Below are 14582 nucleotides of genomic sequence, written 5' to 3' on the forward strand. Positions count from 1 at the left end.
TTTACATATATATATACACACTATAGTAACTAAATGAATGACTGTTTCTGCAAAACACTGGAAGGGCTCGTTGTGGCAGTCCCATGTACTTCCACTGACTGAACTGCTCTCGCGAGTCGCGACTTCAGCAGGTATTCTCGCGATATGTGTTTGCTTGAAACCCGCCCATGAGCCTCTGCGAGCCCTCTTTCTAGCCGGCGCCTGAGAATGGGTATGTGTCTTCCGATTCTGATCGCTGGAACAATCCGTCTTCATCTTCTCTATCCGACGAGGTTTATAGTTAATCTGACTTTATTTTGTATTACAGAAGTAATATTTAAAAGATTTAGGTGAAAATCGCATGATATAGTGTATTTTAAAACAGTTTGCGTAAATAAACTGTAAAGTGGCTGGATACGTTGCTCAAGATGGCTGCGCGCATGCGAGAGTACACTTTCACAGCGTGTAGAGAACAGACGAAGCTGTAGTTACAGGGACGAGTACAAGGCAAGCTGTAAATATAAAAGTACTGTGTATGTAAGTAACATTGCTGTAAAAAAATATTGTGTTTTAGAGGTGTAGTGTATGGGAAGTAGTTAGCACAGCTAACTAAGCTAAACGAGTGAGATGCATGTCAACTTACGACGCTGCATGGCCAGCTAACGTGACCCGAGAACTGGATTTATGTAGTTTGTAAACGTTAAATTAACATTCACTTTATATTTCTTGTCATAAATGCGATTGCAACACTATCTGTTCGCTAATGGTGGAAGCGTGTAATGGCAAGAGTTCACGTCGTGTTAGCTTGTTGCTAACGTTAAATGAATCAGTTTGCTGATTTGTAAGTCTTTGCTTTTAAAGTAACGATTCGTCCAAACTCAATCTTAAGTTTAAAATGCAGTTTTTTTCTCTCTTTGAAGTTCGAAAATAGTATTTTTTTAAATGTTTTTTTTCTTTTAGAGTCATCGGCTTGACACGATGAGTAGAGTTATTTTTGTGGGTTGATAATAAAGCTTGAGTGTACATGATGAATCCAAATTGCGGAATCCGATTTTCCATGCGGATAAACACCTTGGAGAACTGAACGCTCAAGCATTTATTGAGTTTACGTTCTACTGGCATTCATATTTGTTTACTAAGTCTAACGCATTTCAATCTCTTTACACCACAGGTATCTCAAGGGATAACTGGCACAAACGCCGCAGGACCGGTGGCAAACGCAAGCCCGTCCACAAGAAAAGGAAGTATGAGCTCGGGCGTCCTGCAGCAAACACCAAGGTGAAACACTCTTCAGTGTACTTTTCCATCAGTATGGGAAATGATAATGTGGGTGATGTTAACATGTCCTTAGGTTGGTCTTATTTGGCCGTCTTGGTCAAAGTCTTTGACCTTCCAATGTTAGGATTCGTCATAGTTACACTGACACATGGCTGAACCCACATGGTCTCTTCATACGTCTTTGTTGTATGTCTAAAGGTATGTTTTGGCTCCTCTCTTTAGATTGGACCTCGCCGCATCCACACAATAAGAGTCCGTGGTGGAAACAAGAAATACCGTGCCTTGAGGCTCGATGTGGGAAACTTCTCATGGGGGTCAGAATGTAAGTTTGTATTTGTTAGTGCTGGCAATTTACGTGTAGTGGGTTTCTGCAGGTTTTAACAATTACTCAAAGTTAAGTTAGGATTTTTTTTACATTTTCATTGGAAATTACTTTGGATTCATACTTGAAGTATTTGGTTTTTGAAAGTGACATTATAGAAACTGTAAAGGCATCAGAGAACTCTTATATTGAGGAAAGTTATGTAAATTCACCATTAGGTTGTATTTACTAGATGTCTGATTGATTTATTTATTGATTTATGTTTGTAAAACATTTTCAGTAAGTCGTAAATTAAGTTACTCATTCTTAAGTTACCTATACTACATAGAATTATGTATTTGGACAATTTGGAAAAGTTTGTTCTCGGATATTATACAAAATATCATGATGTGTAGTGTTTACTTTGTTTAAAAAAAACAGATTTATAATATTGGGACAATGCAGATGTTCTACAATCTGTTTTAAATCTAAATGTAAAAATATCCTTTACAATTGTGCAAAAAGTGTTTAGCAATGTATATTTTTAATCAAATAAAGGTTTATTTGTAAATGACAACTTAAAGTTGTCTTCATAGATCCTTAATATTGTAATTCTTTTGGTATAAAATAAATCACTTTTGACTCATGCAATCTGATAAATGACACCAGTGACAATTGGTTTGGTTTCCTTCTAATAATTTTTTTCTGTACTTTTTATAAAGTCTAAAATGTGCTTTCAAAAACCTGCAGAAGCCTTGTCTGTAGTTCTTTCGGTGAAGATAATCTGACCAGTTCTGCTACTGAATGTTCATGATGGATATCTATGTTCCAACTCTGAGAAAGAATTTTAAAAATTGACATTTTTCTAACTTTGATTGCCTTCAGGGTGTTTTAAATATATTGTTACACTTTCAGGCTGTACCCGCAAGACCAGGATCATTGATGTGGTCTACAATGCTTCAAACAATGAGCTGGTGAGAACCAAGACCCTGGTGAAGAACTGTGTTGTTCTGGTGGACAGCACTCCTTACAGACAGTGGTATGAGTCTCACTATGCCCTCCCACTTGGCAGGAAGAAGGGAGCCAAACTGGTGAGTGCAAACGAGTGTATAGGTTTGTTTTATAGTCTTTCTGTGACGATAACTTTGTCCAGTTCTGCTACTGAAATATAAGTGATGCAGTTTAAGACTCTGAGGAAGGCTTGTAAATCATGTTAGTCCTAAAATATACACTGTCAGTTTCTAATTGTTGCATTTTAATTTGTCAATCCAGACCCCTGAGGAAGAGGAAATCCTGAACAAGAAGAGGTCCAAAAAGGTCCAAAAGAAGTTTACTTTGCGCAGAAAAACAGCCAAGATCAGTCCTCTGCTGGAGGAGCAGTTCCTGCAGGGCAAGCTTCTGGGTAAGGCTAGTTATGAGGTCTGAACGTGGCTTTTTAATGTGTTCATGATGAAACCTTTAACCAGTTCTGCTACTGAAAAAATGGTGCTGAGCTTTTAACCTTTCTGACATGCACTGAAAAGCTGCCTGCAGTCTCGCTTGGCTTCAGTGCAAATTTTAAAAGTCTGTGTTTGTTTTTCCCCCAGCCTGCATTTCATCCAGACCAGGACAGTGCGGCAGGGCTGATGGCTACGTCCTTGAGGGCAAAGAACTGGAGTTCTACCTGAGGAAGATTAAAGCCAAGAAAGGCAAATAGATGTACAGCGCTCTTTGATACGACCATTAAAGAAAACACCCCAACTCATGTCATTGTCTTCATTTTATACAGTGGAAAGTTTATTTTATTGGAAAGTTGGTTTGGCCAAGAGAAAGCTGTGTTTTACACTTTATGTAAAACAACTCGTTGAGCTACATTGTTATAAAAGGAGGATTGAGAAAGTTAGGCAGCTGTTTTAGTACTGCATTAACTGGTTATAACCTCCTAGAAAAAAACACAAGTGCTCAAAGTGCTCTTTCATTCTGTGTGTAAAAGTAGTCGAGTTCTTGTGGACATGTTCTGAAAATGGTAAGAGATTTGTAATTGTATCAGGGCTTGAAAAAGAATTTTAATTCAAATATATTTTCTAGCTCTTTTACTTAGTTTTATGAATTTACGTAAACTGCAATTGAGTCAAATATTTCACAGAATTTTTTTTTTCTTTGCATTGCAAGTCTTAAATGTCAATGAACTAAGTGCTGTTCATTGTTGGATGAATAAGTGGATAGTCAAGCAAGTACACTTCTAGTGACAGCAAAGGTGTTCCCAGAGGCCTTTACTCCATTGTGAAGTAAATTTACAAATTTTATTTCTCATCAATGAACGTTCTGTTTGATAATATTTTATACATGTAACATTTTTAATTTATCGTTATTGATAATTGTAAAGTTACTGTAAAAACTGAAATCCTTCATTTAAAATGTTTTTACTGATCCCAAACATTTAAAATCTTGTTTCTGGAGATCTTTCTGCTTGTGTAGTTAAGCTGCATCCTTGATTAAACTCTTCTGTCCTTAATTGCCATATGCCCTAGATCAGTTGTTCTCAAACGTTTTTCATCAAGTACCACCTCAGAAAACAATTGTCTCTCCAAGTACCACCAAAATGAGCAGTATTGAAATACAGTAGCGCAGTAGGCCCAGTAAAGCAGCTACAACTCTGCACAGTTAAAAAAACATGGCAGATTACATCAGAAATATAGGCTATATGTCATATATGACATATTATATACATCATTTTTGAAAAATTTTGAAATGTGTGTAACGTTAGCATGTACATGACATATTTCATTCCTCCGTGTACCACTAGAAGGAAGCCTGCGTACCACTGGTGGTACACGTACCACAGTTTGAGAACCACTGCTCTAGATCTTACTTCGTTGATTTTGTGTTTAATCGGGGTTGGAGCTGAACTCTTCAGGAACATAGGCACCCCTAATTTAAGCAATAGTAGACTGCACAAGTTTGAAAGGATGTATCCTAACATCAGCAGGCAAAATCAAACAGGGGTTGCACATTTGCCTTTTAGGTCTCAGTTTGCTGGTCCTGTAGTTTCCTGTGACCCAAAGAGTTTTTCTTGGCAGCTGTGTTGAACAGTCTTGTGTTGTGGTGAATGGACGCTGCTATTGGAAGGTTCAAGTTTAGAGCAGTCATCCTCACCTTCAGCTCTGCAGCAAATACATAATTGTTGCAAACTCCTTTTCGACTTTTTCACTTTGTGTGTAGTCGGCCACACATTAATGGCAAGCATCTGAGTCTTGGGGGTTGACACGCATTCTTCAAGATCATCCTCAAGTATCCTAATAAATACAGAATCACAGTTATACCACAAAATATTAATGCCACATTTGAACATAAAGCTAAATGTTGGAAACGTAACTATTGACATTTATAGTCAGAAAAACAAATACTATGGTGTTCCAACACTCTTTAAACATGTTTAACTGGTTTTTGTTACGGGTCAAACGTGAGTAAATGATGGTAAAGTTTTCATTTTAGTTTGATATGCCATTAAATCTGCAGCAGCTGTATTTATTTGATTTAATTTGACCAAAAATACACGTAGAAACAAATATTCAAATGAAAATTCCATCAAAATCTCTACATGATTTTAACCAGGCCAAAAGGTATCCCACCCTGTTAGGTCCCATTCAACATGATTTTGATAATCACTCATATATATTATATCTCCCCCATCCCCCGCAAATATTTTCCTTACCATTTGTATGTTTATTTAAATGAAGGCAAATCCAATCTTTACATTGTATTGCGAACAGCAACTAAACTGAATGTTCCAATTTCAGTTCGCCTAAATATCATCCGCATATTACATTAATAATAATCCCAATTCAACTTTTTCAACTGTTTACTATCTGGACACTGTTACTATCTGTTCCAGACTATTCCATAATTTTACCCCACTATAAGCCAATAGCACCTGGATTGAGCCTTTATGATGCAAGCAGAGATTGCATCACTCAGCGATGCAATGTCAGACACATTGCACTCAACGAAGTGTGACGTCACTGTGACGGGTTAGGGTTGGGGTTAGGCGAGCGCATTAAAAAGCATTGAATGCAGCTCAGATCCAGGTCTGCGTAGTGCTCCAATTTCCCTCAAAAGGTCAAAGACGTGGTATAGGTATATTGGCCATAGTGTATGTGATTGTATATGGGTGTTTCCCAGTGATGGGAAGCTAAAAAGAAAATGAATGGATGAACATTTATTGTCCAAGATATGTCTTGGTTTATACAGTATTGCTGCAGTTTTTATATAGCGTACATGTTTTTCTTTATGGTTAAGTGTTGTTTATACAACACTATCAATAAAACTTGGCAAATGCAAGGTAAAGAGGCAAGTGGCGCCCCCAGAAATCTTTTTTTTCCGGGTGGCCAGAAGAGGCCACACCAAATCTTGGGATGGCACACAAAAAATGACTTCAATGTAATGTTAAATTTTTGTTACTGTTAAATGAGATAATGTGGTTGTAATTCATTTAATCGATTATACTCTAGAAATATTGCAATTTATTCCTTGAAATTAATCAGCAAGTACATATGCAAACCAAATAATGATCAATATTTAGTTTAAAAACACTTTTCAAATATATAAATGTCTTTTCAGCTATTTTCACATGCTCTTATTGTACAGTATATGCCATGTCTAAAATTAATGAAGATTAATACACACACACTATACAGACCCTAATAATATTTATCCATATTTCTTTTTGAACTACAATATTATTAATACAGCCTCTTCCAATGATTTACCTTAAGGTACATATTAAATTGCCATTGCTTTCTATTGAAGATGTGTGCGTGCTGTCAGCAACAATCGGGGAGGGGGAGAGGGAATGAATCAGCTACATCAGTGGCACCAATCAATCCACAATAATTTAGTGGCTGCATTTTATTCATTTATTTGATTAAATATTTTGAATTTACATAAGTACTTTTAAATTAATAACAGCTAAATCATATTGGGGTGGCCAGAGTTTACACATGGGTGGCCCTTGGGTGCACCCCTGAAAGAGGCATATGTGAGTGTCTAGAAATAATAACTAATTGTTAAAGTTGAGGATCTCACCTCATGTCATGTGTAGAACCCATGAAAACAGGCTTCATAGAAGCCGAAGGATATGAAGGACCTTTATCCACCCAGTATTTGTCCTTCTCAAGAGGAGGAAGATTCTGGTGCATGTCATCTACGGCTAGCATAGAAACCTGGATAAATAGGAACCCACTGTCATGAAACATTTGCATTCCTTGAAATGATGATGCTATTTTTCAATCTGCAAACCTGAATGTTTCGATCTATGAGTTGGTTGGTTTCAAAATCATCATCATCTTCTCCAAACGGGTTGATGATAAGTTCCCCTACCTTTAAGAATCAATGCACCGTCAGTTTCTGAAATCAGCAGTCCAAAGATTGCTCTTTAAATGCTACCCGTCATACCTTTAACCATCCAGCATAAAAGAAGAACTCCAGTAAAGTGAAAATGGGGATGTACAGGTCAAGGTGTTCTTCAGAAGATGCAGGCTTCACAAACTGCCTCCCAATAAGACTAAATGTAAAGAAGGAGTACACGGCCACAGTCACCACCTGCATCACAGAGAATTGGAGATGCATTCAGTCAATTATTACTCTCATGCGAGAGATAATCAGATGAGCCTTACCTGTGTGTACACCAAGGGAATGCTGATCCAGTCATAGTGGAAGAGCATGCTGCATTTTGATCTATAGTTATTCAGCTCCTGACAAAGAGGAAGAAAGAAATGAATTTAGTGTGCTTTTATAACAGAGATGTATCATCTTGACATGTTTATACGCACATACATCCATTAGCAGACGCAATGCTATATCATCTTTCACACGCCCTTCTTTTCTGGCCTGAGACGCCAGGTTGGCAAACCATGCAAGCGGCATCCAGTATTTGTTGAAGTCTGAGTACAGATGGTTTAGTTTCCTGAGCTCATCTGTGGTCATGAATCCTGCAAAACAATATGCATCAAGATAAATGCATTCCAGATTTAATCTTCAGCTATTATCATTTGACAAATTCACGCAGATGTTGGCATGCTGATTCACATTCTCTTTCTTTAAAATAAAATGAAAACCACAGTAAATATTACAAATTTCTTGCTACAGTGCCTCTTCTCAAAATTCGCAGCTATATATACGACAAATAAACAGATTATTGAAGATTTAGAACAATACATTACATTTATATGAATTCTAGTCTGTTCACTGTAAAACCCAAGTCAACTTTATCAAATAAAATGAGTGCAGTTCAATCAAAATTGACTGAAAGTTAACTCTACTTATTTGAAAAGAGTTTTGAACTCAGTGTTGAAAGTAATGAGTTCATTAAATACTTCATTACTTCAGCTTAAACAGAGCGAGTTCACAGTACTCATATAGATTAGTTTTTTTAAAACTCAAATGGTAGCAATCGGTTTCCTCAAATGGTTTGAGGCACTTATTGGGTTTCACAGTACTCAATTGGTTTGAGTTCTCTTCATTTATTAGGTTTTACTGTGCTTAAATTGCTTCATTTACACAAATGGATTAAGTTCTTATTAGGTACTCATTAGGATTAGTTTTTGAACAATCGGTTTCCTCAAATGGTTTGAGTTACCTAACTTTTTGAATATTACTCCTTTGCATTCATTCTCTAAGTTTCTATATAAAACCGAGCTCCTTTTAATTCTGTATTCTCACTATGGGCCATTGAAAGTGTAATGTATCAAGTAGCCTAAAATAATAAAATAGAGTACATTTATTTTTTATATTATTTTTTTATTTTTTTAAATTCATATTTAGTCCAGATTAAAAGGTTTGAAAATAAATATTAACTCTCTGTGTCCTTAGACAGCTATTTGAACACGTTTATAGGAATGATGCGACCTGTTTATGGGACATGTGCATCTGTAGCATCTGTTAAAATTTAACATTTGATATGACGCACATAGCCTATAGTTCAAACAGACTTTGGCTGAATGCACTTTTCGATAGTGTCACGTTACACACGCCACATACTGGACATGAAGCTCAGCACCATGCCTAAAATAAGGATATATTTACTGAATCTGGCCGAGGCAATATATTCTTGACACATGTTCTATCATCACTGGTGCTATAGAGAGAAGAAGTCACCATGAGACAGAAACCGCCATTATGTAATTAAGATGAATTTATTCTGAAGGAAAGGAATCTAATATGATTTCTGTTGAGATCTGCCACTATATTGAAAATAAAAACAAATAACTTGATTTTCAAGTGGTGCTGGGTTGCCCCCCAAAATAATGGGAAACACTGAATGATGCCGATAAGGAAACTGTATTTTTAACTGTAATAATTAACTAGTGAATCAAAAGCACACCCTGCATTACCAGAGAACATCTTGTTGACAAACGAATGAATTTTATAGGCTGTTTCTTTTAATAAATATAACTGAATTTATCTAACGAATCCATCACTAAACTGAATGCTTTATTTAGTTTGATTCTCATTCAGTCATGATATGTAGTAGTAAACAAACTTGGCTTTATGTCCTTGAAGGAGTAAAGAAATCCAGTGCTCCAGTATCTAAGTGCCTCCCAAAGATTTTTAGATGCATGTGAAAGTTTCTCTTACCTGCCTCCACAATGTCCTCCAGAGTTGTAAACCTCTTGCGCACTCGTGTGCTGATGGAACGCAGTATGAGGACAGATGACAGGTTAGCATATCTCATCAGAGTTCTCCTCAACAGACGACCTCTTTCATCTGTACCATGGACGTTTCCAGAGACCACCATCATCAGGTTATCAGGCAGGGGAAAGCTGGTGTACTGACCCCACCAGCGCTGAAATGCTTGAGTGACGTAGAACCCTAACAAGACCAGTTTAGCTTAGTACAAGAAATCTTAGGGGTTGGAAATGTCGTGTTGCATCGATAAGACTCTCACCAAGAACAAATGACATGGGGATGAGTTTGGCAAACTTGTTACAATGACGTGCTAGTCTCGCGAATATCTCCTGTTGATTGTTATTAAGGACACACCTGTGAGAGGCGAGAAGGGTTGAATCATTGTTGAAGGACAACAGATCTTCCCTGTACACTTGAATAAGTGAATAGAAGCTGAAAAACCCAAATTTGTTACAAATAATTTTCCTAAATGTGTATTCCTTGGTGTCATCACCCTACTTTTGTGTCAGATGAAGCACATTCATTGCATTTCTGATGCATTGAGATGGTCAAACTGTGAACCCTGACACAATAAAGTTGCATGTTTTGTTTAAAGACTTCCCAGCAGACACAGGATGTCAACATAACGTCAGATTGACATCTTGGGACGTTGCATTTTTATTGGAACTGAAAATTAAGTTGACATCAGAACCCAACGTCAGGCCGATATCAGTGTCCAATGTTGGACAAAGATTGCATTTTGGTTACTTTCCATCGCAACCTACAAACAAACAAATATCAACTAACGGTGTTACAGCTTGATGTTGTGTGGATGTTACCACTATGACGTTTATCAGACGTTAGATTTTGGTCACTTTCCAACACAACTTAAAATCAACAAAATATCAATGTCATTTTATGTTATAATTGGATGTTAAAATAACGTTGTCCTAAGACACTGGCGACCTAAATTTATCTTAATATTAACGTATTATGGCATAGCGTCTTATGGTCTGCTGGGTTGTCACAGATTGCCTTTCATTTTTAATCACATTTAGAATATTTTTTTCAGTTTAAAAGTGATAAAAACAACATACAATGAAAATCCATCTAGCTTGAAAGAACAAGCATATAAACTGGCAGACAACTTCACCTTGTGTAGACACTAATCAATTTTGTTAGTTACAGGTCTTAGACTTTTACTTTCTATTGGGTTTTTTCTTCAGCTAAACATGAACATTTTGACTTTGCAGAAATATTATTGATCAAATACAGTTAAAAAACTATGAATACCTGCCAAATGAATCTATAATTATCAAAAAAAGGGATAATTGGGTGTTTAGAAACATCACAGTACCTGTACAGAATACTGATAAAGGTGTACAGTAAGCAGAAAACCAGAAATTCTCTGTAGAGAAGCTTGTAAATGCTTCCTTTCCATCTGAAGAGCAGCTTCGAGAAACCTCCAAACTTAGCATTGGCAACCTTGAGCGTGTAGGAGACCGTCATGGTGGAATCCTAAGAAAAGCCCAAGTAAGTTTTTACAATTCCATCACACATTTACTACTTGAACATTTGTTCTTACCTTAAGATTTCCAAGTCTGACTCCTTTTAGAGGGAAAAGCACACCTCTTGATTTGCCTTTTATATCTCTGACTGTAATGTGGACCTGTCGATCCTTCTTGTGATTTATGTTTGGGAACTCAGTAGAAATATTCATGGCCAGTGTCAGTTTCACACAGGTCTCAGCATTATGAATGATTACTCTGGAAAACATGCAGTAAAAGTCCAGTGTATGACAAGGTAGCTATAAATTGATTATGTACTCGCCAAATTATCTTTTGATTAGGATTTTTATATTATTATTATTTTCTGAAAGGGTAGAGTAAGTAAAGTGTTTAAAGCATGTTATAGAAAGTGAAGCTCAAAATTTTAAATGTTAAAGGTCAAAGGGATACCATTGCTAGAGAATGTGGTATCTTAGAATATACCAAATCTGAGATTTTTCTGCAATATTGGATTTTTTTTTCTTTTGCTATCTCATCAACTCAATTTAAATCCTCCTAAAATGTTATCATCCATGACAGACAAATGCATACGAGGACAGAATAAATCAGCTAATCTCAATCAGCTATCTGTTCAACACTCCAGTCATTCAGCACTTGACGTGTCAGTTCAGCTGTGTCTCAGTGTTTAAGATAATTCAGACTAAAACTTCTGCAGTGACAAAATCTTGAATAAACACACAAAACTACCTTTGCTGAGAAGCATATTGTGTGAACTGATCTAAAGTTTGCTTTAGCAATGAAAGCTTTAAAAAAGTTTCATTTTATTCCAATGGGAAACATTGAGCTTGTGGTCAGACTGGGGAAAGACTGAACAAAAATTTGTAATGAAGTCCGTAAAAAGATGAAGCAGGAAGTGTCATGGTTGGATGATGTTTTATGCAGCAGGAGTCTCCTACATGACTGTATATATTCATCAAAATAGGTTATTCATTGCCCTGTCAACCAGCAATTTTCATGTAGGACAATGAGCCTCATTCCACAGTATATGGGGAAAGCAGCTCTTTGAAGCTGAAAAGTTGTTATAATGAAATGGCCAGCAAGAGCCCTGAAATAAAACTGATTGAAAATGAGACAAAACATGGAAACTCAGTAAACTGTGAAAAAGACTGAAAAAAAATCTGATAAAGATGACATGTTAAGTGTGAGACTAATGTCTGTGTTAGACTAATGATATTTTGTGAGAAACTAGTGATGTCTTGCTGCAGATGTGAGTCACTCAAACAAAGGCTTGATCATTTTTGACTGCTGTAACCTTCCATGTTTTTTATAGTTCCCTGGATTGATGAAGATTAGATTGTTTAATTTTATTAACTGTTCACTGATGAAGTTTACTATATAACTATGTTTTAACATGTTAAAGAAATGTGTTGATACAGCAGACGTTAGTAGATGATAGTATGTGATGTGATATTTACATAACTGGTAAATACAACTGAGTTATAAATTCTCTTTCATGTCAGTGTTGTAAAGGCATTCTCGTGTGAACTGCTCAGCGAGACAAACACGCCCAAAAGAGCAGGAGTTTGAAAACCAACAGGGTTAATAGAGATCATTTGCTAACTGTGATTGCTGTTGTGTTAATTTAGCTTAGCATACTAGGATCCTAATTCAGTAGTTTATACACCGAATTAATTAAATGGGATGTAGCCTAAGGATTGAGACGTTTCCGGTCTGATAATAAAGAAGTTCAAAATGTTCTTACACGGATTAAATAAATACGAGAGAAAAAAACTATTTGCCTGCTGTGTGCTCCTCAGAAATATAATCATTAATTTGTAACTTTGTAATATTTTCATCCAGCTTCTTAGATGTAAACATTAGTTTAAAATAACATGTTAGTTTAATAAAATTCGTCATTAAACGCTTTAACACTACTGACACTAAATGCAGCTTCTGAATACATGCAAACTAGAGAAAGATTGATTGCATTTTTTGATAAGCTAATGTGCTGAATTTGAGGAGAGAAACACTAGGGGGCGGTATACAATAACGGAAATAATTCTGTTGGGTTACTAAAGAACAACATGCTGCATTTGCGATAGTAGAAGCATATACATTCAATTACTTGTTAAAACAGCAGAAGCTTAATGGCACAATTTTCCCGCTCAGACTTCTATAGAACCTGTTTTGTTGTTGTTGTTTCAGCTGAATTCAATAAGGTGAGTGGTGAAAAGAATCATTACACAGGTCCATGTAGACAAACATGCAGCACCTTTTAAAATAGAGACTGTTTGAACTGTTTTTATTCTTATTAGGAGATTTCGCATTATTATTATTCCTGTCATTCAAAACTCACCTTTCTTGAAGGGTCGTCTAAATTCGAGGCTGTATTTAAGAAATATAATTTTTTGATAAATTAAATTTTGTTTATTAAAACATGATCACAGAATCTGAACACCGAATCAATGAAAACTAAACGTTTTTGCTAAGTACTGTAACTTATTGTTTAACGATAAAAAGGAATTTTAAGTCAAATTATATTTATTTTTTCAGTTGAATTACTCCCTACACAGTAAGTATCCTGTTTAATTACATATTTTCTAAATCATAGATAATGACTGTCAAGCAATTTTACAGCCATGATTAAGAAAAAACACCTACTAGGATGTTATTAAGTGTAAGAATAGCTTGCATTCCAAAGACACCTTGTCAGGTATATTTAAAGTAAGAATCTTTTTTTTTTAAATTCTCAGTTAAAATATTACAGTATAGTCCGGGAAGATTTATTTATTGTAATTTCTAAATCTTTTTAGGCTACTTTGCCACTTCTTAAAGGCACTAGATTGTAACCTTTTGTCAGTTTTTAATCATTTAAAATATATCAACATGATAAACTATTATTTTACAAATCATAGTTTAGATCATAAACTCATTTGTTTAGCATCATTTAATAGTTTAGAATAATATGTTTATCTGTTAAGATCAATGATGACAGAACAACATTTTACCAATATTTTCATATTTTATAACCACAAAAGTTGAAACAGCAAAGTTGCCATTTTTCTTGTTTTTGACATCCATTTTGTGTAAATGAAATGAAAAATATAAATCTGAAAATGTGTTTTGTATTTTCAATGAGGGAATATATATATATATATATATATATATATATATATATATATATATATATATATATATATATATATATATATATATATACAGTTGAAGTCAGAATTATTAGCCCGCTTCAATTTTTTTTCTTCTTTTTTAAATATTTCCCAAATTATGTTTAACAGAGCAAGGACATTTTCACAGCATGTCTGATAATATTTTTTCTTCTGGATAAAGTCTTGTTTGTTTTATTTCCGCAAAAATAAAAGCTGTTTAGCATTTTTTATTAACCATTTTAGGGACAAAATGATTAGCCCCTTTAAGCTATATTTTTTCTCGTTAATCTACAGAACAAACCATTGTTATACAATAATTTGCCTAATTCCCCTAACCTGCCTAGTTAACTTAATTAACCTAGTTAAGCCTTTAAATGTCACTTTAGGCTGCATAGAAGTGTCTTGAAAATATCTAGTAAAATATTATTTACAGTCATCATGGTAAAGATAAAATCAATCAGTTATTAGAAATGAGTTATTAAAATTATTATGTTTAGAAATGTGTTGAAAAAATCTTCTCTCCGTTAAACAGAAATTGGGGAAAAAATAAACAAGCGGTCTAATAATTTAGGGGGGCTAATAATTCTGACTTCAACTGTATATATATATATATATATATATATATATATATATATATATATATATATATATATATATATATATATATATATATATATATATATAAAAGTTTTTAGAACAAAAAGT

At 35.0% G+C, this 14582-nt stretch overlaps 2 protein-coding genes and 3 non-coding genes across 10 annotated transcripts; 4 read left to right on the forward strand and 1 right to left on the reverse strand.

Moving 5' to 3' along the window:
- Positions 1-184: 184 nt before the first annotated feature.
- rps8a (ribosomal protein S8a) lies at positions 185-3298 on the forward strand. The gene is made up of 6 exons (NM_214793.1): positions 185-211; positions 1151-1257; positions 1480-1579; positions 2474-2649; positions 2831-2960; positions 3145-3298. The coding sequence occupies exons 1-6, from the start codon at positions 208-210 to the stop codon at positions 3252-3254; spliced, it is 627 nt and encodes a 208-aa protein (NP_999958.1). The 5' UTR covers positions 185-207; the 3' UTR covers positions 3255-3298.
- Positions 1303-1408, forward strand: LOC137488411 (small nucleolar RNA SNORD46). Its single transcript, XR_011007437.1, has one exon. It is a non-coding gene; the product is annotated as a small nucleolar RNA SNORD46 (small nucleolar RNA).
- On the forward strand, positions 2687-2757 carry LOC137488410 (small nucleolar RNA SNORD38). Its single transcript, XR_011007436.1, has one exon. It is a non-coding gene; the product is annotated as a small nucleolar RNA SNORD38 (small nucleolar RNA).
- Positions 3210-13406, reverse strand: best4 (bestrophin 4). Of its 6 annotated transcripts, none has more exons than XR_012392215.1 (11): positions 13067-13303; positions 10788-10968; positions 10560-10720; positions 9483-9577; positions 9173-9406; positions 7373-7527; positions 7213-7290; positions 6992-7100; positions 6836-6916; positions 6623-6759; positions 3210-4833 (listed from the first exon to the last, which is right to left on the reverse strand). XR_012392215.1 is itself a non-coding variant. In XM_073926185.1 (11 exons), the coding sequence occupies exons 2-11, from the start codon at positions 10920-10922 to the stop codon at positions 4566-4568; spliced, it is 1491 nt and encodes a 496-aa protein (XP_073782286.1). In that variant the 5' UTR covers positions 10923-10968; positions 13067-13406; the 3' UTR covers positions 3210-4565. The 6 variants fall into 6 exon arrangements, 2 of the variants coding, with proteins under 2 accessions (XP_073782286.1, XP_692160.4); XR_012392221.1 differs by having other exon boundaries at positions 6992-7138; positions 7369-7527; positions 13067-13184; XM_073926185.1 differs by having other exon boundaries at positions 6992-7138; positions 13067-13406.
- On the forward strand, positions 3422-3554 carry LOC137488417 (small nucleolar RNA SNORA47). The gene has a single exon (XR_011007443.1). It is a non-coding gene; the product is annotated as a small nucleolar RNA SNORA47 (small nucleolar RNA).
- Positions 13407-14582: the final 1176 nt, after the last annotated feature.

This window comes from Danio rerio, chromosome 2, assembly GCF_049306965.1.
Source record: "Danio rerio strain Tuebingen ecotype United States chromosome 2, GRCz12tu, whole genome shotgun sequence".
Classification (NCBI taxonomy): Eukaryota; Metazoa; Chordata; class Actinopteri; order Cypriniformes; family Danionidae; genus Danio; species Danio rerio.

Coding starts and splice junctions, on each gene's coding strand:
- best4 (XM_687068.8), bottom strand. CDS start 10,979: ATGTTTTCCAGAGTAATCATTCATAATGCTGAGACCTGTGTGAAACTG. Junction 10,721..10,787: donor TCAGACTTGGAAATCTTAAG/GTAAGAACAAAT, acceptor GGCTTTTCTTAG/GATTCCACCATGACGGTCTC. Junction 7,291..7,372: donor CATTGCGTCTGCTAATGGAT/GTATGTGCGTAT, acceptor CCTCTTTGTCAG/GAGCTGAATAACTATAGATC.
- rps8a (NM_214793.1), top strand. Junction 2,650..2,830: donor GGAAGAAGGGAGCCAAACTG/GTGAGTGCAAAC, acceptor TTGTCAATCCAG/ACCCCTGAGGAAGAGGAAAT. Junction 2,961..3,144: donor CCTGCAGGGCAAGCTTCTGG/GTAAGGCTAGTT, acceptor TTTTTCCCCCAG/CCTGCATTTCATCCAGACCA.